General features: G+C 36.8%; 2 protein-coding genes across 3 annotated transcripts in view; one reads left to right on the top strand and one right to left on the bottom strand.

Moving 5' to 3' along the window:
* Positions 1 to 994: 994 nt before the first annotated feature.
* The window catches only part of LOC119646721 (RNA-binding protein 42), a 31,826-nt gene continuing 12,658 nt past the window's right edge, over positions 995 to 20,162 (bottom strand). Inside the window, exon 3 of the mRNA XM_038047300.1 lies at positions 995 to 1,206. Coding sequence (XP_037903228.1) covers positions 1,079 to 1,206 — 128 coding nt within the window. The 3' untranslated portion in view covers positions 995 to 1,078. The remainder of the gene's footprint in view (positions 1,207 to 20,162) is intronic.
* LOC119646722 lies at positions 7,328 to 12,534 on the top strand. 2 transcript variants are annotated; one of them, XM_038047301.1, is made up of 2 exons: positions 7,328 to 7,518; positions 12,058 to 12,534. In XM_038047301.1, exons 1-2 carry the CDS (start codon positions 7,510 to 7,512, stop codon positions 12,430 to 12,432), a joined length of 384 nt encoding a protein of 127 aa, XP_037903229.1. In that variant the 5' UTR covers positions 7,328 to 7,509; the 3' UTR covers positions 12,433 to 12,534. The 2 variants fall into 2 exon arrangements, with proteins under 2 accessions (XP_037903229.1, XP_037903230.1); XM_038047302.1 differs by lacking the exon at positions 7,328 to 7,518 and adding an exon at positions 11,712 to 11,735.

Raw genomic sequence — 20,162 nt, 5'->3', positions numbered from 1 at the left:
TTGTTCATTTATAATTCCGTTGAAACTTAAACTTTGTATTGTAGCAGTTATAAAAATTAACGATTCTCGTAAACAATATATTTTCCCAATGACCTTTCCAAATTCCCATTGCCACCCTCACAAATAAATAACATAAAGTCATTGATAAAGAGTTAATGCCTCAAGCGACAACAAGAATCCATTTAAAAATCCCGTAAATAATATAAAAAACCAGATTAACTAAAGAAATCATGACCCATGTGATCGCATTAACGCCATCTTCGATAATCTTTGTACTGTTTATATATTTTTTAACAAAACATAAATAATTAATGATTCAATATTCATCCGATAAATCTAGTCAATTCTTGAGATAACAAAATTGAAAATATTTTTTACTCCCACGCATTTTCCACGATTCCGCGCGAAAAATATCCGCAAATTTTAATTAGTACCAATTAAACGCGGTACTTACGCTTCGTAACGATTTAATTGGTATATACACATACTTGCACAATATATACTTAGATGACACAAATCACTCGTTGGAATCGTGGTCGCTATACATTTAAGGTGGCAGACAACCTAACGATTTCAAGACAAATTTATTAACCACGTTTATAAATCAAAAGGAAATTTCAGAAATAGTGGTTTCGTTTAGTAACTTTTTTTAGAATATTTTCCCAGCTAATCACGATAAAGGCTTCTTTACTGACTACCAATTATTTTCTTCATCCAACATCACTCGAATGCCAACAAAATTCACTTCTCGTATGATGAAGACCCTTAACTAGATTTTCTGTTTCAAAATTTTTTTTTAATCCCCAAAAATAACTTCAAAGTCATCCATAGCAAATTCAATAAGAATCCATTGTCTCTCCCAATTCTTTTAATTGGAATGACCAAAATGGACGCGTGTAGAAAAGGGTCAGTGGCAAACTAGGCTTAGTAACAACGTTTGCCTCAATCCGCCAAAATGCTAATCATCACACTACAAAATGTTAAATGCAGAAACTTCCAATTAAAATGTCGTCATCCATTTTATTTTACCATATTTTTGACCGATTATATGTTGATATTACTAAAGTTCATTTAGTTTTTAGCCAGTTTTATTAAACATTTGTAATAAAGCTTGCTTTTCTTTCTCTTTTTTCTTGACAATCTCGATGCTGCGTTGCTTCCAAGTACTTTTACGCAATTTGATCGGTCGGCTCCCTACATAGCGTCCTGAAAAGAGAAGAATTAGCGTGAAAACTTTGATCAACAGAGAATAGAGAAAAACGAGTTTGTAAACTTTAATCAAGACTTTTAAATTGTGACCTGGAATTAATATGAAAAGTGCCTATAGTAACACCGTATTCAATGAGGCATGTTTGCCCATGTTTGGATGGAAGTTGGTAAGAAAAATAAGATCTTAGCAACTCAACGTATAGCAATGATTCATGTTTCCGTTTTAAGTCGAAAATACGATATCATCATAAAGTGTTTCTTGGAAAAAAACAACGGAAACAAAGGCAGGTCAAGTCAACTCGAAGATTCAACCACCGAATCTTCTCACTACATTTGCTTTTATTCACCACTCACACTCAACACAAAGCAGCCACCTAGTCATGCCCTTCTTATTATACTTTTTTCCTGTTTCGTCTTCAATGACACTGCACTTTACGCTCCTTATCACACTTAATGTCGTGCAAGTGATAAGCCTACAGCAGCGAGACAAGTATAAAGACGAATACAAACACTAATCGGCACCCAAATTTAGGCAGGTAAATCGAGAAGCCATCACTCCGCCATTATAAAGCTTAGAATTTTTAAAGGATTCGGTCTCTCCTTTCCAACTTGGGCAAGCTCTTCCAAAAAGTATGGACAGTGGGATTAGTCCAACATTGCGATCGGAAAAACATTATTCCGAACCATCAATTCGGGTTCCGGACAAAGCACGGGACCCAACACGCACTAAGCTACCTTCACGATTCAGTGAGTAGCAGACTTAACGTCAATAACAAGCCCACAGTAGTGTGTGCATTAGACCTTGAAAAGGCATTTGATTCCGTGTGGGTCAACGGACTTATCTTCAAATTAATCAGCCTTGATTTCCTTATTCCGCTGATCAGACTTATAATAAGTTTCTTCGAAGACAGGCATTTTTACGTCAGCGCGAGAAATGATTATTTCGATCTCCTACCGGTTACTTCTGGAGTACCGCAGGGATCCATTTCAGGACCTACACTCTACAACATTTTCAAGGCCGACGCTCCAATCCCAGAGAGCGGCACAGAACTATTACAGTTCGCTGACGACACGCTTATCTTCTCGTCGAGCCTCCGACCCGGTAAGGCAGCTAATGCTATAGAGAAATATTTAACAGATCTCTGCAAGTACTACCAGACCTGGGGGATAAAAATCAACGAGGCCAAAACACAAGTTATTACTCTTCGCAGAAAATCCAGATACTTGGGATCTAGATCTATCCACAGAAAAGCTAAACGCTTAAAGCTACGCATCGGGAATACCGTAGTAAACAGTTCACAACAGATGAAATACCTGGGAATGCTATTTCATGAACACTTACGATTCGACCCCCACCTTAATCTTGCTCTCAGCAGAGCACGCGGTGTACTAAGTAAAATCTACTCTATTCTTCGCAAAAGAGTAGGACTTAACACTAAATCTAAACTGACCCTATACAAAGTCCTCATAAGACCGATTCTTTGCTACGGAGTCCCTACACGGATCTCTTGCTCGACCAAAGCTATGAAGAAGTACGAGTCCTTCGAGCGCAAAATTTTGAGACACTACGTCGACTTGTCGTACAATTGGAAAACCAAGAAGTGCGGCCGCAACGCCGAAGTGTACAGGCGAGCAAAAGTTAAACCTCTTCGAGAGTTCGCTCTCAACCTGTTAGAAAGATTCTTCGAAAGAACGGAGAATCACCCCAATCCACTCATGAGGCAACTTTGTCTGGCGGGTAACTCCACCTCATTGGCCACATTCTTAAAGCCTTGCGAAATTGTGAGCTCTGCATTAAAACCCGGAATTGTCTCTCTCTTCGACACTCCTTACCTGGTAGGGGTGCACAGAGGTTAAGCGCGAAATTGTGAGCGCTGTAAAAACATTAGTTATAAGAATTAGATTTAAGTATTATTTATTAGATTAGATTAAGTTAGAATATTTAAGTAAATAAGACTTCTCGCGCTCTAGGTGCAGGCGCAGTTTTCCTCAAATATATGCCCATTTTTTTTAATCATGAATTGTCAAGATTAATGTGTAACGTAAATACACCATAAAAAGTAATATCAGAGAAGGTCGGGCAGGCCAAACATTGTAATAGCCACCCGTTCTTTTAAATATTTAATTATGATACATAAGCTACATTTAGGCTAATAATAAGAAACAAACGCTATGTATTCAGTGTAAGTCACTGGTTTTTAAATAAATGATTTTAAAATACAAAAATGAAAGGATTCGGCCATACGAAAAGCGATTGTTGCGCGCTTAGCATTGGCGTTATTGTGAAGACCTGCATAAGATAAGAAACCGCCTTGAAGACGTCTCCGCCTTCAAGCTATATATGTAACCTAGGCAACGTGTAGGGTAGGTAGGTAGGTATCACTGGCCACTCCGAGGAGCCCAATTAGCGCTTTAGTGCGCCGTTTTGATGCCACAAACTTTTTTTTAATAGTATTTTAGTCATTTGTAATTATATATATTTTTTTAAATTGCGTAACCTTAGAATCGAAAAGGCCGCGAAGCTAAAACGAGAAAAATTTAAAATCCCGTGGAGACAGAAAAACTTGAGACCCAGGTCGATTACCTGTGGATGCCAAGGAAGGGTGGGAACACAAAAGGCCACGATTCATAAAGATCTGAGACAACACCTACTGAGGATGTGGATCCGTCATTTATCTTCCCTTTCGATGGGCGCATACAGGTCTTGAGTATTTCCGGCTCAACGCGTGCGGCCAAACCGGTATTTGTTTTTTATTTCTCCTATTTTCGCCTCGTGCCCGTTTCAGTTGAACCTTTCCCCGGATTATTTGACGCTGATCACATCACCACAAAGGTTATTGTAGAACAATGTGGTGCAGATTTTAGATCTCGTCTTCAAACGTCTGAATAACGTGGCGGGTATTTATGGAATATGACATCTTTCCTTAAACATCGCAACTAATGTTTTCAGTGTGATCCGTCACCGCACACTTCATTTAGAGGCAGAACATTGAAGGAATTGATCAATTTATACATGCTGATGGTGGAACTGAACTCAATATCACTCGACCAATCAACAGCACTAGATCTGATGGCCACTCAAAAAGGGTGCACTTGACGAAATGTTTGTGTTCGTATTCAATGAATTTTTCGGTCCTGGAGACTTTTTCTATTAATTAGTCTGCGTTGACAGAACAAAGATCCATTGAAACAGCGAGTAGAAGCTGTGGGAGATGCTAAAAAGTAACGATAGGCATAACAATTCTTTGGAAAAATTTGGCTTCGGGGTTAAGAATCGCCATCGCTTCCTTAAACGAAGAAAACAAAATGATTGTGCTCGGAGACTTCAATCGCCCGAGCATAAGGTTTATTATCGACGAAAATAATAATCGTCTTCTACCAGTGAACCTCCTAGACACAACCGATTTCTCATCAGTACTTTTTTGGCAATGATTTACTGCAGGTTATTCCGACTCTAACCAGAATGGCGAATGGTTAGATAAGATCTTCACCAATTTTTATGAGATGAAGTACTATTAACTACTGTTAACTATTGACGTCGACAATCTTTTCTCTAACACAGCTCATAATTTCGCCCTTACAGTTGAACTTTCATCTACAAATCTTTGTTTTACTCAATCGTACAATAATGAATTGTATATGATTTTTCAAATGCTGACTATGGAAGCATTAAAAATTATCTATATACTGGAGCTTGGGCAACCTCTCTGTCATCGCTATCTAGATGTATCCATATCTTCCTTCTACAAGATCATTTTCCACGCCATCAATATTCATGTGCCCATCATAAAGAAACGTGACACATTTGCAGAACCCTGGCTAGACAAACAACTAAGCCATTTAAGAAAACAAAGAAATAAATTCTATAAGGCTATTAAAAATAATCCCAAAATCCGTGAAGAAGAAATATGATGAGCTAGCCAAAGAATTGTCCATTAAACCCCGCGAAGCATATGAGTTACATGTGAACTGAATGGGGGAAACAATTATCAATGACCCTATAAAATTTCTTCACTTCGTTAATTTGAAACGAAAAAGTACAGTCTCTACTAGTCTCCTCTAGTCCACAGGAAATTTACAACTTATTTGCAGACCATTTCCAAAACGCATACTCTCAACCCAAAAGCCCGAGCTTCTCTACACCTCTGACTAATAGTACAACCCGCCTTATTAAAGAATTAGTACTTACTCAGGTTATAATAATAATAATAATCGTCGGCGAAACAATCTAATTGGATCAGGGTCTTGAAGTGTGTTAGAGCACTTCATTCAAGACCGTAACGGTACACTACAGGATTACAGTGCCCTATAGGAGGCAATATGGTCAGCTTACGCCCGAGATTATTACCCTGATTTGACTTAGGTACTCATTCACAGCTGAATTGACTGGTATCCGAGATTTAAGTAAACATTCATAGTAACTTAAACACAATATCAATAGATGACCCTATCTTAGTTTCTACATTCAATTCAAGTTATCAGTTTAGAATAAAGAGCAAATAAGATAAAAAAAGCTTCAGAATCGGAAATCAATCATTGAAAGCCACCATTTTAACTCGCTGCCTCTGAAATGGACTCAGGGTTTCAAATTCAAATTCGAACTTTCCGACCAAAAAGTTATTAATACTGGAAATAATAATCTACAGCATTTACTTTTTAAAAGTTATATCGTCTAAATGTTTCTCGCGACTACGTTTTGATGGCCTAATTTTGGACGATGCTTTCGAATATCGCATCCGGTATCTGACAAATAACTCGAGTAATACAGACTTTCAAAACGTTGTTTGAAGCTCGGTTATCCTTGAACACCGAAGACTTCACATAACTGCAAAGAAAATAGTCCAACGGTATGATCTCACACGGTCTAGCCGGCCAATTTAGGGAGCCAAAACGTGAAATCAATGCGCCCCTGAAGATGATTTCTCAATAAGTTTATTGTTTCTCGAGTCAGGCTCATGTCGCAATTTTTCCAGCTGATCCGGAGTCCATTCACTAACTTACCGGCCTTAGTGGGTTCGGAAGATCAATGTTTTGCACTATAAGTAGCTCTGAGCGCACAAAAAAGTTTTTTCAACTGGGCGCTAATTTTCGTAGTACGTTCAGCTGTACTACGAAAATTAGCGCTTGACCACTTAATGGACTCTGGATCAGCTGGAGAAAATTGCATTCTTTTATCGTAAAAGTAACTTCAGTGATAATTTCTCACGATCCTGCGGTGCACGTTTGTTCATGATTTTCTAAATAATTAGTCTTATTTAACAATTAGATGCCAGTTCACAAGGGTCGTAATCTGTCAAAAAATTCTAATATAAAAAGAGGTCCAAATAGACCATTATCGGTACAGTAGTTCCCAGAATAAATTAGTTATGTAGATGATTCTTGCAAAATAGTGCATATTTGATAACTGTACAACACACAAAACCTTTCATACCTGAAGCGTTCACTTCCCAGTTTTGCGACTTTTTATATAACAGTCGGCCAAATTAAACGAATGAATACGTATTTGATGATGAACCTGTTTCCAAAACGTGAAAGAAGAACACTCGCTGGAGTATCACAAAAAACAAAAGACATTTACGAAATCAATCATCATCACATACGGCTATCCTTATAATCAACACTGTATATTAAATATGGCTCTCTTACGGAAATTTTGTTTCCTAGACAAACTGATAACAGCTTCATCCAAAGTGTTCGCCTCCGAACTTAAAAAATCACATAAAATAAAACGAGATGATCATCATGTAAACACTTGTGTCTGGCACCATGCACCGCAGATGTCTGGGATAATGAGCCCGAGAGCGCGATGGACTTTGATTCAATAATGACTTAATTATTATGAAAATTTACATAATCATATTCATGTAGCAATTAGCACCAAAAAATACCTTAACTATATAATATATAATAACAATAAAACGGCGAATTCACTTAAATTTAATTAACAGAAATGTATTAGCAACATGACCCTGCATGCCCGCCAAAATAAAAAATACCGGAATTTTTGGAATTCCACCCACATCACATTATCGGCAGATGATCAATGACCCGCATTGTGGGATGTGCCAATATCTCTCTATTTTACCAGTCATGCGTCCCATATGAGTTATAAAACCAGCATTTCTGTAATCAACTTTCTTAATTTGAAATGAGAAGTCAATCGGTCGGGATGAGCAAAACGGTTTCTTAGTTCGTTATAATATTCTATGTGATTTTTTCTTACGTTTTCGTGGAACTTGACAATTTTTCATAGTTTTTCATAGTTTCATCGATTTGAAACAAGCAGATTCAGCTAGCAAAATGAATTATGTAAGTGATTTTTAAGATTGGTGATTGTTATTGAGTAGTGCGATAGCCATACCAAGTTTTTGTCAATTAACAAATTTGGTTATTAGAACATCAGATTTTTTTGGCGCAAAACTTAAACAGACAAACGGAAATGTCTACAAAAATTGATTGCCTTTGTAAGAGAGTGAATTGTGTTTTTTTTTGCAATCAATCATCACATTTTATTAGTTTCTCGAATCTGTAATATTAGAGAAAATATCGAATAGGAAAGACGACATAGAACAAAATAAGTAAAGCGGTTAATTTTCTTTTCAATAACGCATGCATGGAAAAGAATTGAATCGTTTCATTGAAACTCCAAATATCAAAAATCCCAATGTTCACACCATCATTAAGCCTTTCAAACTGTACAACTTCGGAATGCTTTATCAATATTCAATGACATGTAAATCCCGGCCACAATTTCCAGCTGGACTGTTACTTCCTGGTGCAAAGAATATTGATGATATTCCAAAATGAGTTCGGAGGTAGCACCAAACGTTTATAAAAAGTTGAAAAAAGTGCCTCTACCAAGAATTTATCCAAATGCTTTCTAAGAGAGTCTTTAATTCGAAAAGAAAATACAGATATCAAGGAAAAATCAAAACCCTAGTAAAAATGTACAACAGTTAAATGTGTTTTGTTCGGTTTATTATCAATTTTGAAGACTTTTGCTGTGAGCAGAAATACTAGAAATTTTCATTCTCAATCTTTTCCGGTATTCCATGGACAGGTGAAAGGGAAAGAATTTTGAAGAAGATATTAACTTCATATTCTATCGTTACAATAAGGCAAAAAGTTGTCACCCTTTTATTTACTACTTGGCCCTATGTTTCATTTAAATCACTATGATCCCTGATACAAGGCTGAGGAGTCGCCGGGTTCGCGAACCATGCATTAGGGTATTATTATTGCAGTCGTCAAGTTTATTCGAAATCCAAATTGGATATTTTATTGATAAATTTAAACTAAGTAGAAAATTATTTAACATAGGGCCAATTTCCTCAAATACGCAGCCTTTTAAGTTTTTCTATTTCAATCAAAAAAGTTGTACCACGAAAACAGGTGATAAGTGCGTGAAATATCAATTCTTCTGGACTTCCATATATAGTCTCAATCGAAGCTACCATTACTCCTTAATCTCAACACAATTCCCTAAATTGAACCAAGCACCACGTTTCATTTATTTACTAGGTCTAGTGCAACCGTTATGGAAAAGTAAAACGCCTTGTCAAATTTTTGACTGATTTTTCTATTTGATTACCCCAAGTCCATTTGAAAAATTGTCACGACTTTCACTCAATTTTGTGATCATTTATTTTCCGTAGAATAAATCGCTCCCCATTTGCAATCAAGGAACATTTCAAGATAATGTTCCACTTCTTCTAATAATTTGATATTTCTGTAATAAATATCCACACCAGAAAAAGTAGCTCGGCTAATATGGGTTACGATATCTGTTCTCAATGCTTCCAAATTTTCTTGGAGAGGTTTGATAATATATGATTGTCGCGAAGCAAAACGTTCTAACATAGAAATTACCTCAATCGAATAATTTCTCCTTCATTCAAATCCACAACTTTCCCTAGGTAACCATTTTCAGCTACGATTTCCTTATGATACTAATGTACCAACGCCTGGCTTGATCCACTTCATTTTCCGCATTTTGAATTGTCCACATTGCATTATGTCATTTGTGTTTCTAGAGTATTGTTTATTGTATACGTTCGAAATGAATCTTTTTCTTCCGTTTTTGAAGCAACTATATGCAGAAAGAATCTGAAACAAGTCGGGAAACCGGAAGCTGGGCGCTTCAGGTATGAAAGGTTTTGTTTACTTCTTGTGTGAGTATATTTGAGTGTAGAACTATCCCATTTGTACGTAGCCCGTTAAGAATATGCATTTAGCATATCAAATTTAGTACTTCGGGTTGTAAATTTAGACGGTAAAGACAACTTTGAGCCACTGTAACTTTGTTACTAATGGTATGATTTCGATCAAACTTGGAGATAGTATGCTTTCTCAAAAATTTGGTAATATACTATAATTAACTTAATTTGAACAGATATCGATATGGAGAGTATTTTGAGGCCTGGGTACCGTATAGAGGCAGCTTCATGATTTTTGGATTGGGTAGTTTCTGAGAATGGCTCCGTTAAAGAAATTATCACTTTGCACCCCTCCCACTCCCCGCCTTTTTAACAAATCTCAAAACTAAGACCGGCTTCGAAAAGTACTAATCGAGACCTTTTATTTGATACCCCACATGACTATATTTGGTTGAACAAAAGTTTTACACGCCCCTTTTACATGTATGGGCCCCCCCCCTAAATCTCAACTTAGGAGGATGTCACTGACTGTATGTCTGGGGGTCCACAGTTCCCACCTTCTCACCAAATTTCGTGTCAATCGGTATAGCCGTTTCTGAGAAAAGTGCCTGTGACAAACAGACAGACAGACGGACAGACAGACAGACATTGAACCGATTTTAATAAGGTTTTGTTTTACAAACAAACCTTAAAAAGGTGGCAAATTGTTCGTTTCTTTAAGCTAACGTATCTAAATTTCGAACAACCAATCCACTGCTGAAGCCTTTGTTACTTATTGTTTGCCTACCAAAAACAGCATTCACAATAGAGAACAGTAAGAAAGTAACTCCTTGATTTTTAATCTACTCTTGAATTTGCAATTCTAATACGGAGAATATGTGCTCCAATCGTTTTTAAGAGTAAATTTCCCAGCATTATATCTAGAAAAAGCAGAAACTATTTCATTCTATATTTGTTCAATGTCAATTTTATAAACCCCTATCTCCACATTTTTTCCGTGACCATCTGATCATTGAGTTTACCAATGGCAATATCTGCCTGGTATTACAATACGCTTGTACAATATAATACCAAATTAAACAGAAAACTGCTATAAGATATTTCATGCTCCTGAGGACTGAAACAGGAGACCAAAGACCTTCATTGGCAACATTATATGAGCTTTATGAAGGAAAATTCGAAATCTAGTTGCAAATGAGAAATAGCATCCTCGTTAACCCGTCAAATTTGGAGCAGACTAAAATCCATTTTTTATTATTTTCATCCCTTCCCCATTAACTACGTACTCAACAAAATATTCGAAAAACCGACGTCGAAATATTTTACCCTTACATGATCGCATTTAATCAGCTTTCCATAATTCCAATGTTAAAAGGCACAATACGATACGTTGTATCTTTAAATCAGGCATCGAAAACAGATTTTCTATAGACAAATGCCAACTAATAACCAACCAATTGACGAAACTGCTGAGATATCCCAAAAAAATTCAAGGTTATATAATTTCATGATAAAGATTACTCTTTCTCTTCTTAGGTGCTGCTTATTTAAAAATTTGGCTTGCTTCAAGAAATTAACTCAAATATGGTGGTTTCCAGCGTTCCCATTATCTAAAAATTGTAATCAAAAAGAATAATGTAGTTTTATAAGTGATATTGACCTTTTTGGAGTTATCATTCTGATTCCATATTTCTATATAAAATATAGAAAAGGCGGAGGCAACTTTTATTTACTTTTCTTTACAAAATTGTTTAGAATTGGTAAAAGCTAAACCAAAACATTCAAATTCCAAAACGTGTCCAATCGGAGACATGTCATAATTATAATTTTGCCCTTTTCAAATTTCAATGACCGTTGGCCACCTTTAAACCTTCATAAATAAACATATACGTTCTAAAGTGCAATAAATACGAAGTTCAATTCGTCACAGCAATTAGGGACTATGTATATGAAATAAAGTCTACTTCTAAACGATTAATGAAATGCATTCTATTGCAGAATTTCAAGTAAATTAAGGCACTATCGAAATCACTCTTGGCGATAACCCACATTTTCAAAGCTATTGTAAAAAGGAGTGATTATCAATTAGTAAACACAATGATTATAGTGACCTTCACAAAAAGTGAAATACAGCTTAATTAGAAAAAGCACTTGCGTCTTCGATGGATTGATAACTACTCATAGTTTCTTATCAGCATAAACCTAATTATAACTCGCTCTACTTTCTTCTCGCCATTCAAATTTTCGTGCTGACTGTTATTTCTATAGAATCGGAATCCCTAATTCTAACCGGATTCGTGTGATATGCGGAGTAACATTAAAACCAACCAAGTTATCATTAATTAGAGAAAAATTTCGCGAATGAAATATGTTAGCTAGAATACCTCTTCAGACGTGAAAAAAGGATCGGCTTTCAATTAGATTCACTTCTCTTTATTCAGTGTAAAGATTTCGATCCATCATATATACATTCGGGTTAGATAGAAGTGATGGTTTTCAATATCTTTCACGCGTCGGATCCATGTACTTCAGACGCTGCAATGTTACTATTAAATCATTCGACTCAAAAAGACCTACTTTCATCAGAATTTGTTAAAACAAATTCATGAAAGTTTTCTTATTGAACTACCATTAAATTTCCAACTTAGGTCGTACCATAACTTTAATTATATATTTACTTTTCTATTTCCAGATTGCTTTCGTTAGTGTGTGCTATTTAGTTGCAGTGACCACTTCAATCCTGGCTATACCAATCGATCAACAAAGTGACATTCATCATCGAAATGTTCGTGACTTATTTGTAACAACTGGTTGGGGTGGCGCCGGTTTACCATATTCCACATTCTATATAACTGGAAAACAACTTAAAGAGATAAGAAGTGAAACAAATAGCGAAAATAAGAAGAGAAATGTCGACCATAATCCGGAAATTATATCCCTGGTTGAGTGTTTGGAATGTGATGGGAAAATGACAGCGACTCAAGAGAAAAAGAAAAATGAGCGTCGAACAGTACCTCAACTATTTTCGTCGAGTGGTTGGGGACCATTGGGACGTCGTCGCCGATAAGATAATGTCCGTTTTCGAAGATTGATCTCATTTTGTTTTAAGTGTTAATGTTTTGTTTTGTTTATTTATTTAAATTAATTAGATTATATTGTTTACAAGAAACTTGGTGAATTTTATTTCTATAGACGATTGAATGTCAGTTGAGATAGAAGCAAACGCTGTGAAGCTTTTAGAAACTGGCTTGGAAATTATTTCGAATTATTTGAGTTGCTGCGAAGCCAAACAGACAAATCAATACTTGAATTCATATTACTTCGCAAACAGTAAATACATTTAAACCCTTACTGCTCAAAACAATCATTTGCCATAGAACAATTAGGAAGAATATAAATTTCCAATTGGCTCTTCCATTTAAGATAATCCTCCCGCATTTATATCAGCATGTAACTAACCTTCATGACACAATATAATGATTAAACAGGCTTGTTTTGGACAAAAAATCAAATTATGTCTATTTTAAAATATTTATTTTCTCCCACAATAAGAAAAAGTTTTAATCACATCTAAAATAATTCATTCACTCTAACAAAGTTCATTTCAAAGTTATGTTGTCATGAAACCAAACAAAATGATAAATACGAAGCAATCAAGAAAAGGCCATTAGTTTCAAATATCATAGTTTAAGTGCTAGACTTGATTTAAAATTGTCAATCTTAATGATGAATACTGATTTTAGCTATGAGCAAATTTAGTTTGGTTTACCCTTCACGATCCATATATAAATGATAAGGCATATTGTCAGTCGAAGAGACGCCGTGCATTGAACCGTGGGTGCTCTGCATATAGTCAAAACAAAGTAATAGAAACGTCCGCACTAGCGGTAGGTGTAAACCTAATTTAAGACAGACCAACTATATTCACGGTTGCATTTCAAACTATTGGCAGCACAAAAATGATGTAATCAAGATTGACACGTCATCCAAATAGAAGATATAAATAATGAAAATGAATATCCTTTAATTGTTGAAAAACCGCCAAATCAAGCTCAGATAGTGGCTTTTTCAACACTGTTTTCATTTGAAAACCATTGGTATTAATAAATGTAGCTGTCACTTGATGCAAGTCGACTTAACAGGATTATCTATCAAAAATAACAGTAATTATAGATTGAAATTTGAAATTGTAAGTCAGTAAAACCATACTAAATATTGTTTAGTTTGGACTACTAAAAACAAGGGTAATTATATAGATGGTGGTAAATTGGATCTGATTGTGATTCCTATTAATTTATGCCCTTTACAAAAATTTTGGAGAAGCGCTTCTCGAAACGGAAAGCGCATACAACGATCTCCTCCAAGTCACACAGTTTGTGCCTGTAACCCCAAGAAAAACCAAAGGTGCATAGGCAATTCAGATATCCAAAGAACGCTCCTATCAAGACAGCCCTTATTGATACAATACTGATCACAGAAAAAAAATAGTTTCACAATCTGCAAAAGAAATAACCAGGGAGCATAACATCATCACTATTTTCAAACCAACGCCAATATTCCGAAATGCCAACTCCAGTGAGTAGGTGAGCATTGGGGAGAAAAAAAAAGAAACGAAATTTTATTAACATCTTTCCTATGCTGAACTCATTGAAGCCTCTCAAAAGCCGTTATATCCATATAGAAAAGAATAGGAGAATTCGTATCTCCAGAAGAAATACAAAACTATGGCCATAATATAATCATCATCATCATCAACAGCGCAATAACTGGTATCCGGTCTAGGCCTGCCTTAATAAGGAACTTCAAACACCCCGGTTTTGCGCCGAGGTCCACCAATTCGCTGTCTAGAATCTTGACCTACGCCATCGCTCCATCTCAGGCAGGGTCTGCTTCGTCTTCTTTTTCTATCATAGATATGGCTCTTATAGACTTTTCGGGCTGGATCACCCGCATCCATACGGATTAAATGACCCGCCCACGGCAACCTGTTAAGCCGGATTTTATCAACAACCAGACGGTCGTGGTAGCGCTCATAGATTTCGTCATTATGTAGGCTATGCAATCGTCCATCCTCATGTAGGGGGCCAAAAATCAATATAATCAACAAATATAAAAAGTTGCATCGCTCTGCGGTGCATAATTAGAGCCCGCACAAAAAAATTCAAACCACCCTATGCAGGAGGAGTGATCAAAAATCAAAATATGTTTCTACAATGCTAATGACAAAAAAAACACGAAGAAGAGTTTTGAAGATAAAAATCTGCTTTTGTAATGCAAATGGCCTTAGTGAACAGAGACTAGAACTGTAAAATTTTCTACGATGTTAAAAGTTATGAATATCCCTTTTGTGTCCGCAAGACACCATAAGAATAAAAACAATTCCAGTATTAGTGGTTGCAAGCACCAAGCATCTATGTGGGAAAGCCGGAGGAGTCCCGAAATTCTTATTAAAGCATAAAGTATAAATACCTCAGAATCATAGTATGCTAAGGGAGGTCTGGCAACTCTCCTCGATTGAATTCCATAGAAAACGTATGGTCCAGTGTGCTTACAGAGCCCAGACCCACAAATTAGCAATTAATTGGACCATCAAATGATGAGTGGAAAATTTATGAGAAAATATCGGACAAGTAAATTTTGTCTGCATAGGAAAATGAAGGAAAACACATTCCTTAGATATAACTTAATATATTGTATATGTTTTTCATTTCATGTGAATTTTATACAAAAAAAACAGGCTTGGAAACGTCTACGCCATGATATCGAAAGCTGTGAAGAACGGTGGAGACATAATTTCTGTAATTGTAGTTTTACCGGCGGTTTTAAAATGGGCAGCGAAGTTGGAACAGGGATCTACTCAGATTCGTTTAACTTGCCGACTCATACTAGCGTCCTTCGAAAAGTATCGATGGTTGAAACAGTATATAATCCATCATTGGAGAATCGCAATTTGCAGAGACGTTAAAATCCACTATTTTATCATCTGAGCTAGCATCACGATGTTGCACTGAACTCAATGGTCTATGGGTTTGTTCAACGTTTGCATTACTTGATTTCTCGGTTACAAACTAGCTAGCCCTACGACTTACAAAAACAGGACTCACTGCACTTATAACGCACGAATACCATATATATACCGAATCGCGACTATATGTACATGGCGAAAATGGGCTTAGTCCACAACAACTCTTGCACACTTCATATACAGTTGTACGGCTCTAGCGAGGGCCAATGCTGCCAAGTGATTCTAGAAGTCAAGTCTGGTGAAACAAGTCTGGCAGCTTCATGATTTTTTTCAGATTTTTCGGTTGGGTAGTTTCTGAAAATTGGTCCGTTAAAGAAATCATCAATTTCGACCCTCCCGCACCCCCCGCCTTTCTAATAAATCACAAAACTAAGACCGGCATCGAAAAGTACTAATCGAGACCTTTCGTTTGATACCCCACATGACTATATTCGGTGAAAAAAAATTTTACACCCCCTTTTTGCATGTAAATAAAATAATAAATCTCAACGTAGAAGGATATCACTGGTTCCATGTCTGCGCGTTCACAGTTCCCACCTTCTCACCAAATTTCGTGTCAATCGATATAGCCGTTTCTGAGAAAAGTGCGTATGAAAGACAGACTGACAGACACTGAACCGATTTTAATAAGGTTTTATATATATTTATATATTTATAAACAAAACCTTAAAAAGTTTACAATGTCACAAATCCTTTGTTATCCAAACCTACTATCAAATATTAAAAAATACTATTAACCCAGTCCCGATATGAAACACACCATAGTGTTCAAAGATTCCAAATTCATATGAAATGATAAAGAGAATTGTGAAATTAATAGCGATCAAATAAAAGTAAATATCATCGTCTAATTTAGCTCCGGTTACTTCTTATCTGGACTCGTGCATCGTTGCTAGACTCTTCCTTGCTTAGATGATGATTGAGCTACAAAAATTAAGTTCTCATTCCACAGTAATAGATATTATTTGATTCAAAGTTCACACTTGTATTTTAAAAGAACAAAATGGAAAAGAGCCATAATAGACTCCTGAGGAGTTGGTGGAAGGAGTATTCGCTTCCTAATGGCAAAGATATTTGTCCGTATGGTGTTCATGATTGAAAGTTAAGCTAGAATGTTTGGCACGCATATATTCAACTAATTCCTATAGTGTAAAATTTTATCTTAACCCTCATTGATCCCTACAAAATTTTGTCGCAACAGTTAATATACAGACAACAGAAAAAATTTAGCAACTGGTGCCATCACAAACAGAACAAAATCAATTTTTTTGTTTAGACTAATAAACAAATTTCTCAGAAATTCGACAACGGTTAAGACTGTATAACAAGGCCCTGGATCAAGTTTAAGGTATGGGTTAGTTGTGTTTAAAGTAAGCATTGCACAGCATGATTGCACAGCGTAGTCAGAAATGAAAACATCCTTCTCAGTCTGCTGCTTAAGCCACATTTAAATTCCATTTTAAACAGCACATTAAGGGGATAGAGCGCCGATTGACTGCAAGTTCGATATATTCAACTTGTTTTTGGGGCTACCTATATACATATATAGTGCATCTCCTGGCCTAAATATGCCCTTTTCAGAATTAGATCCTTACTAGAAGTTACAAACGGGAAAAAAAGATTCTTAATCTCAAATTTATATTGCTGCTTGGTGGAAATTTAACAAATAAAACCGTGCTTGCTCTATCAGACAATTATGAAATCTCCTTTAGCAAAATAATTGTTACAATCTTGATGAATTCTAATAAAGTCTCTTTCTTTGATGTGTTAAACTGTATATCAATACCCCCACACACTCGTGAAATTGTTTTGCACAATTTGTCAAAATTGTAATTAATTTGGGTAACATAGCCATGAAGTTTTCCCATAAAAGCCCGAAATGATACAAAAATGATTGGTGCATTTCGTTTCCAGCTGCATTTTCCAAAGCAATTCCCTTTCGTGGGAGATTGTCAATATTCTGATAAGACGGTTTGTGTTTGCAAGGCCATGGAAAGAAGAATGGCAGATGTTAGTTTGATTTTTTTGCTCGCAGTCTTCATTGGAATCTTGTGTGCCTAGTTCGATGAGTATCCGAAAACGTCGAATGATTAAAAGTGTATTAGGTTCACGGTGAATATACCCACCAATCATTGCAAGCTAAACCGAGGATATCAGAGAACATCATCCGCAGATACTATAAAGAGGACAGTGACAATGTCACAAACACGTTCGTAGTAAAAAAATACAACTAGGAGACTATCAAATAATAATAATAAAAATTATAGGACTAAGTGGTACTACCAGCACATTATAATCATCGAAAGAGCACAATAGTTCTTCAGAACGTGTTGCACATCACGTTGATCATACATAGTCAATAATAATAAATCCCTGAGATGTCTCTTGCTCATATTATTATTATTATTCTGTTAAGGGAAAGTCGCACCGCGTCCTTGAAGAACTATTGTGCCCCTTTTACTGGTTATAGTGTACCTATTGATCATTGTATCTCAAGCAGGCCTATAACCGTTAGGAACTTTAGTATGTTCCCTACTTCTAGATCTTTCAGCCTTGCATCTGGTAGTAAGTGTTCTCCCAGAAGCCTCGACCTACTTTGCACAAGTGCCGGACACTGTCCCAGGACGTGTATAGAGGTTTCGTCCTCCTCCTCACAAAACCTGCAGGCAGTGTCCGTAGATATCCAGCTTCCCTAGGTGATAGTTCAGCCGAAAACTATCTCTCTCTTGCTCATAACATGCAAGGAATTTTTACATGATTAAAATACTTCTCATGAAAACGAAGTGTAGATATCGCTCTTATAGTAATTGGACCTTGAAACTTGAACTCCTTTACCTCTAAGTGTGAGAAAGTGTTTAGTCCTCAGTTAATAAGAAACCTCTCCCAGCCAATTAACTGAATTATTAGTTGCCCTTCGTCAACTGGACTTGGATTTCAGGGTGTCATTTGTATGGGTCTGCATATATATGAGGTGGAAGAGAGATAAAACTTCTGAGCACTTAGACCTAATAGTCCATTGTACTCAATTCCCCCGTCTAAAGGAATATCCCAGATTCGTTTTTGTATCGCAGGATTTCTGTTAGTGGATCTAATGCTACCCGTTGCAGTTGGAGCACATCAACACCAAAAATCTGATGTCTGGTGACCCATAGGCTTCCCCATTACAGGATGGACACGTATCATCTTGAAGAATTCCTATTCTGAACATACAATTAGTGAATTATCGTCAGTCAAAATGCCCACAATAATCCTGCAGGTCCTTCTGTTTTTCGACAGGATAAACTTTGCAGTATGTTTGTTTGGTTCTGACAGGAAAAGTTCGATGTGTCTAGCAGCATTAAGGCTTTATCAACTGCCACCATGGGAAGCTTATTCTCAGCTTTTGATAGCAACAAATTGCTAGTTCCGGTGTGAGCATGGGAGAAATTGAACCCTCCTTTGCTAAGGCATTTGGAATTTCATTTACCTCTACACCACAATGAGAGTAGTTGCACCGTATTGAATCTAGAAACGGGGTTCAATTGGTTTGTACATTTCAAAACGAATTTTTGAAGTAGTCAAAAAACAACAACTTCAGTGCAGTTTGACTATCGCTACAGGTACGTCCCCCTTCAACCGCTCGTCCAGGTTGCCGCCATTAGGATCGCATACACTTCAACTAGAAACACCGTTGCATATTATTCCAAGGGAAAAGCCCACTTCTCGTTTTTATTGCAGGGGTATGTATGGGGTTCCAAGAATCAGAAGACATTGTGATTCAGTTCCTCTAATAACTCTTCCAATGCTCTGTGCCTCCACGTCCATTGTCTCCTCCTTTTTGTAAATAGTACCATTGTGATTTTATTTGGATTTACTCAAAATACATGTCTGAGGCAAAAACTGACAATCAAATCAATGGCGCCTTGTGTATTCCTGCACACCGTTCCAAGATCTCGACCAACAACTAACAAGGCCACTTTATCCGCATAAGCTTGAGCGTGTATTGAAAGATTTTGCATTTCGCATAGTAGTGAGTCGATTAATATACTCCATAGAAGTGACGATAGCACGCCTCCTTGGCTTCCGTTGTTAGGTAGCGATCAACACACCCTTCAGCACACAGCAAAGTCTCTGCGTTAGCATACCATAGATCCACTCAATTAAAGTTTCATTAGCAACATGCTCTCTGGCGATATCACAGAGCTTTTAAGAAGACGCACAGTCAAGCACCCCTTCAATGTCCACGAACACCCCCACCGCATACTCGCCTTTCAGAGTTGCATGAAGAGCAGACTCACACGACTTTCCACGCTGGTAAGCGCCTCCCTTCCAATACTTTCGTGTTGAAAGATTTGCAGAAACTGTCAATTCTCTCCCTCCCACTTCTATCATCTGTTCTCCTTGATGGTGTATTTCCAAGAGAGCCAACTCCAGAGTCTGTGGAGTTCGTGAAAGTTCCATCCAATTTTCTAGAAGAGTCGAACTTGCCGACTTATCCTTTTTAAGGACTCTGTACAACCTGAAAGTCTCCTTTCCTCCTTACAATGCTTCGGTCCATGCTCAAGAGAAGTCTCGCTTCGAACGTTTTTCGAGCCGGTTATATGTGAGTTCCGGAAATTTAAAAATTCTTCATTCTTATTGCTTTTACAAGCACGATTCAGACGTCGCCTGGTTGATTTCCTGAGTTTTTGTAGTTCTCGGTTCCACCATGCAACAAGCGTGTTGGCATAATCCAGTAATGCCCGATGATTTTCCCTCAAAATTTAACTAAAAAACGAGGAGATCAAAGATCC

Source organism: Hermetia illucens, chromosome 1, assembly GCF_905115235.1.
Source record: "Hermetia illucens chromosome 1, iHerIll2.2.curated.20191125, whole genome shotgun sequence".
NCBI classification, from domain to species: Eukaryota; Metazoa; Arthropoda; class Insecta; order Diptera; family Stratiomyidae; genus Hermetia; species Hermetia illucens.
The sequence above is the reverse complement of the archived record's forward strand: the minus strand, read 5'-3'. Positions and strand labels throughout refer to the sequence as shown.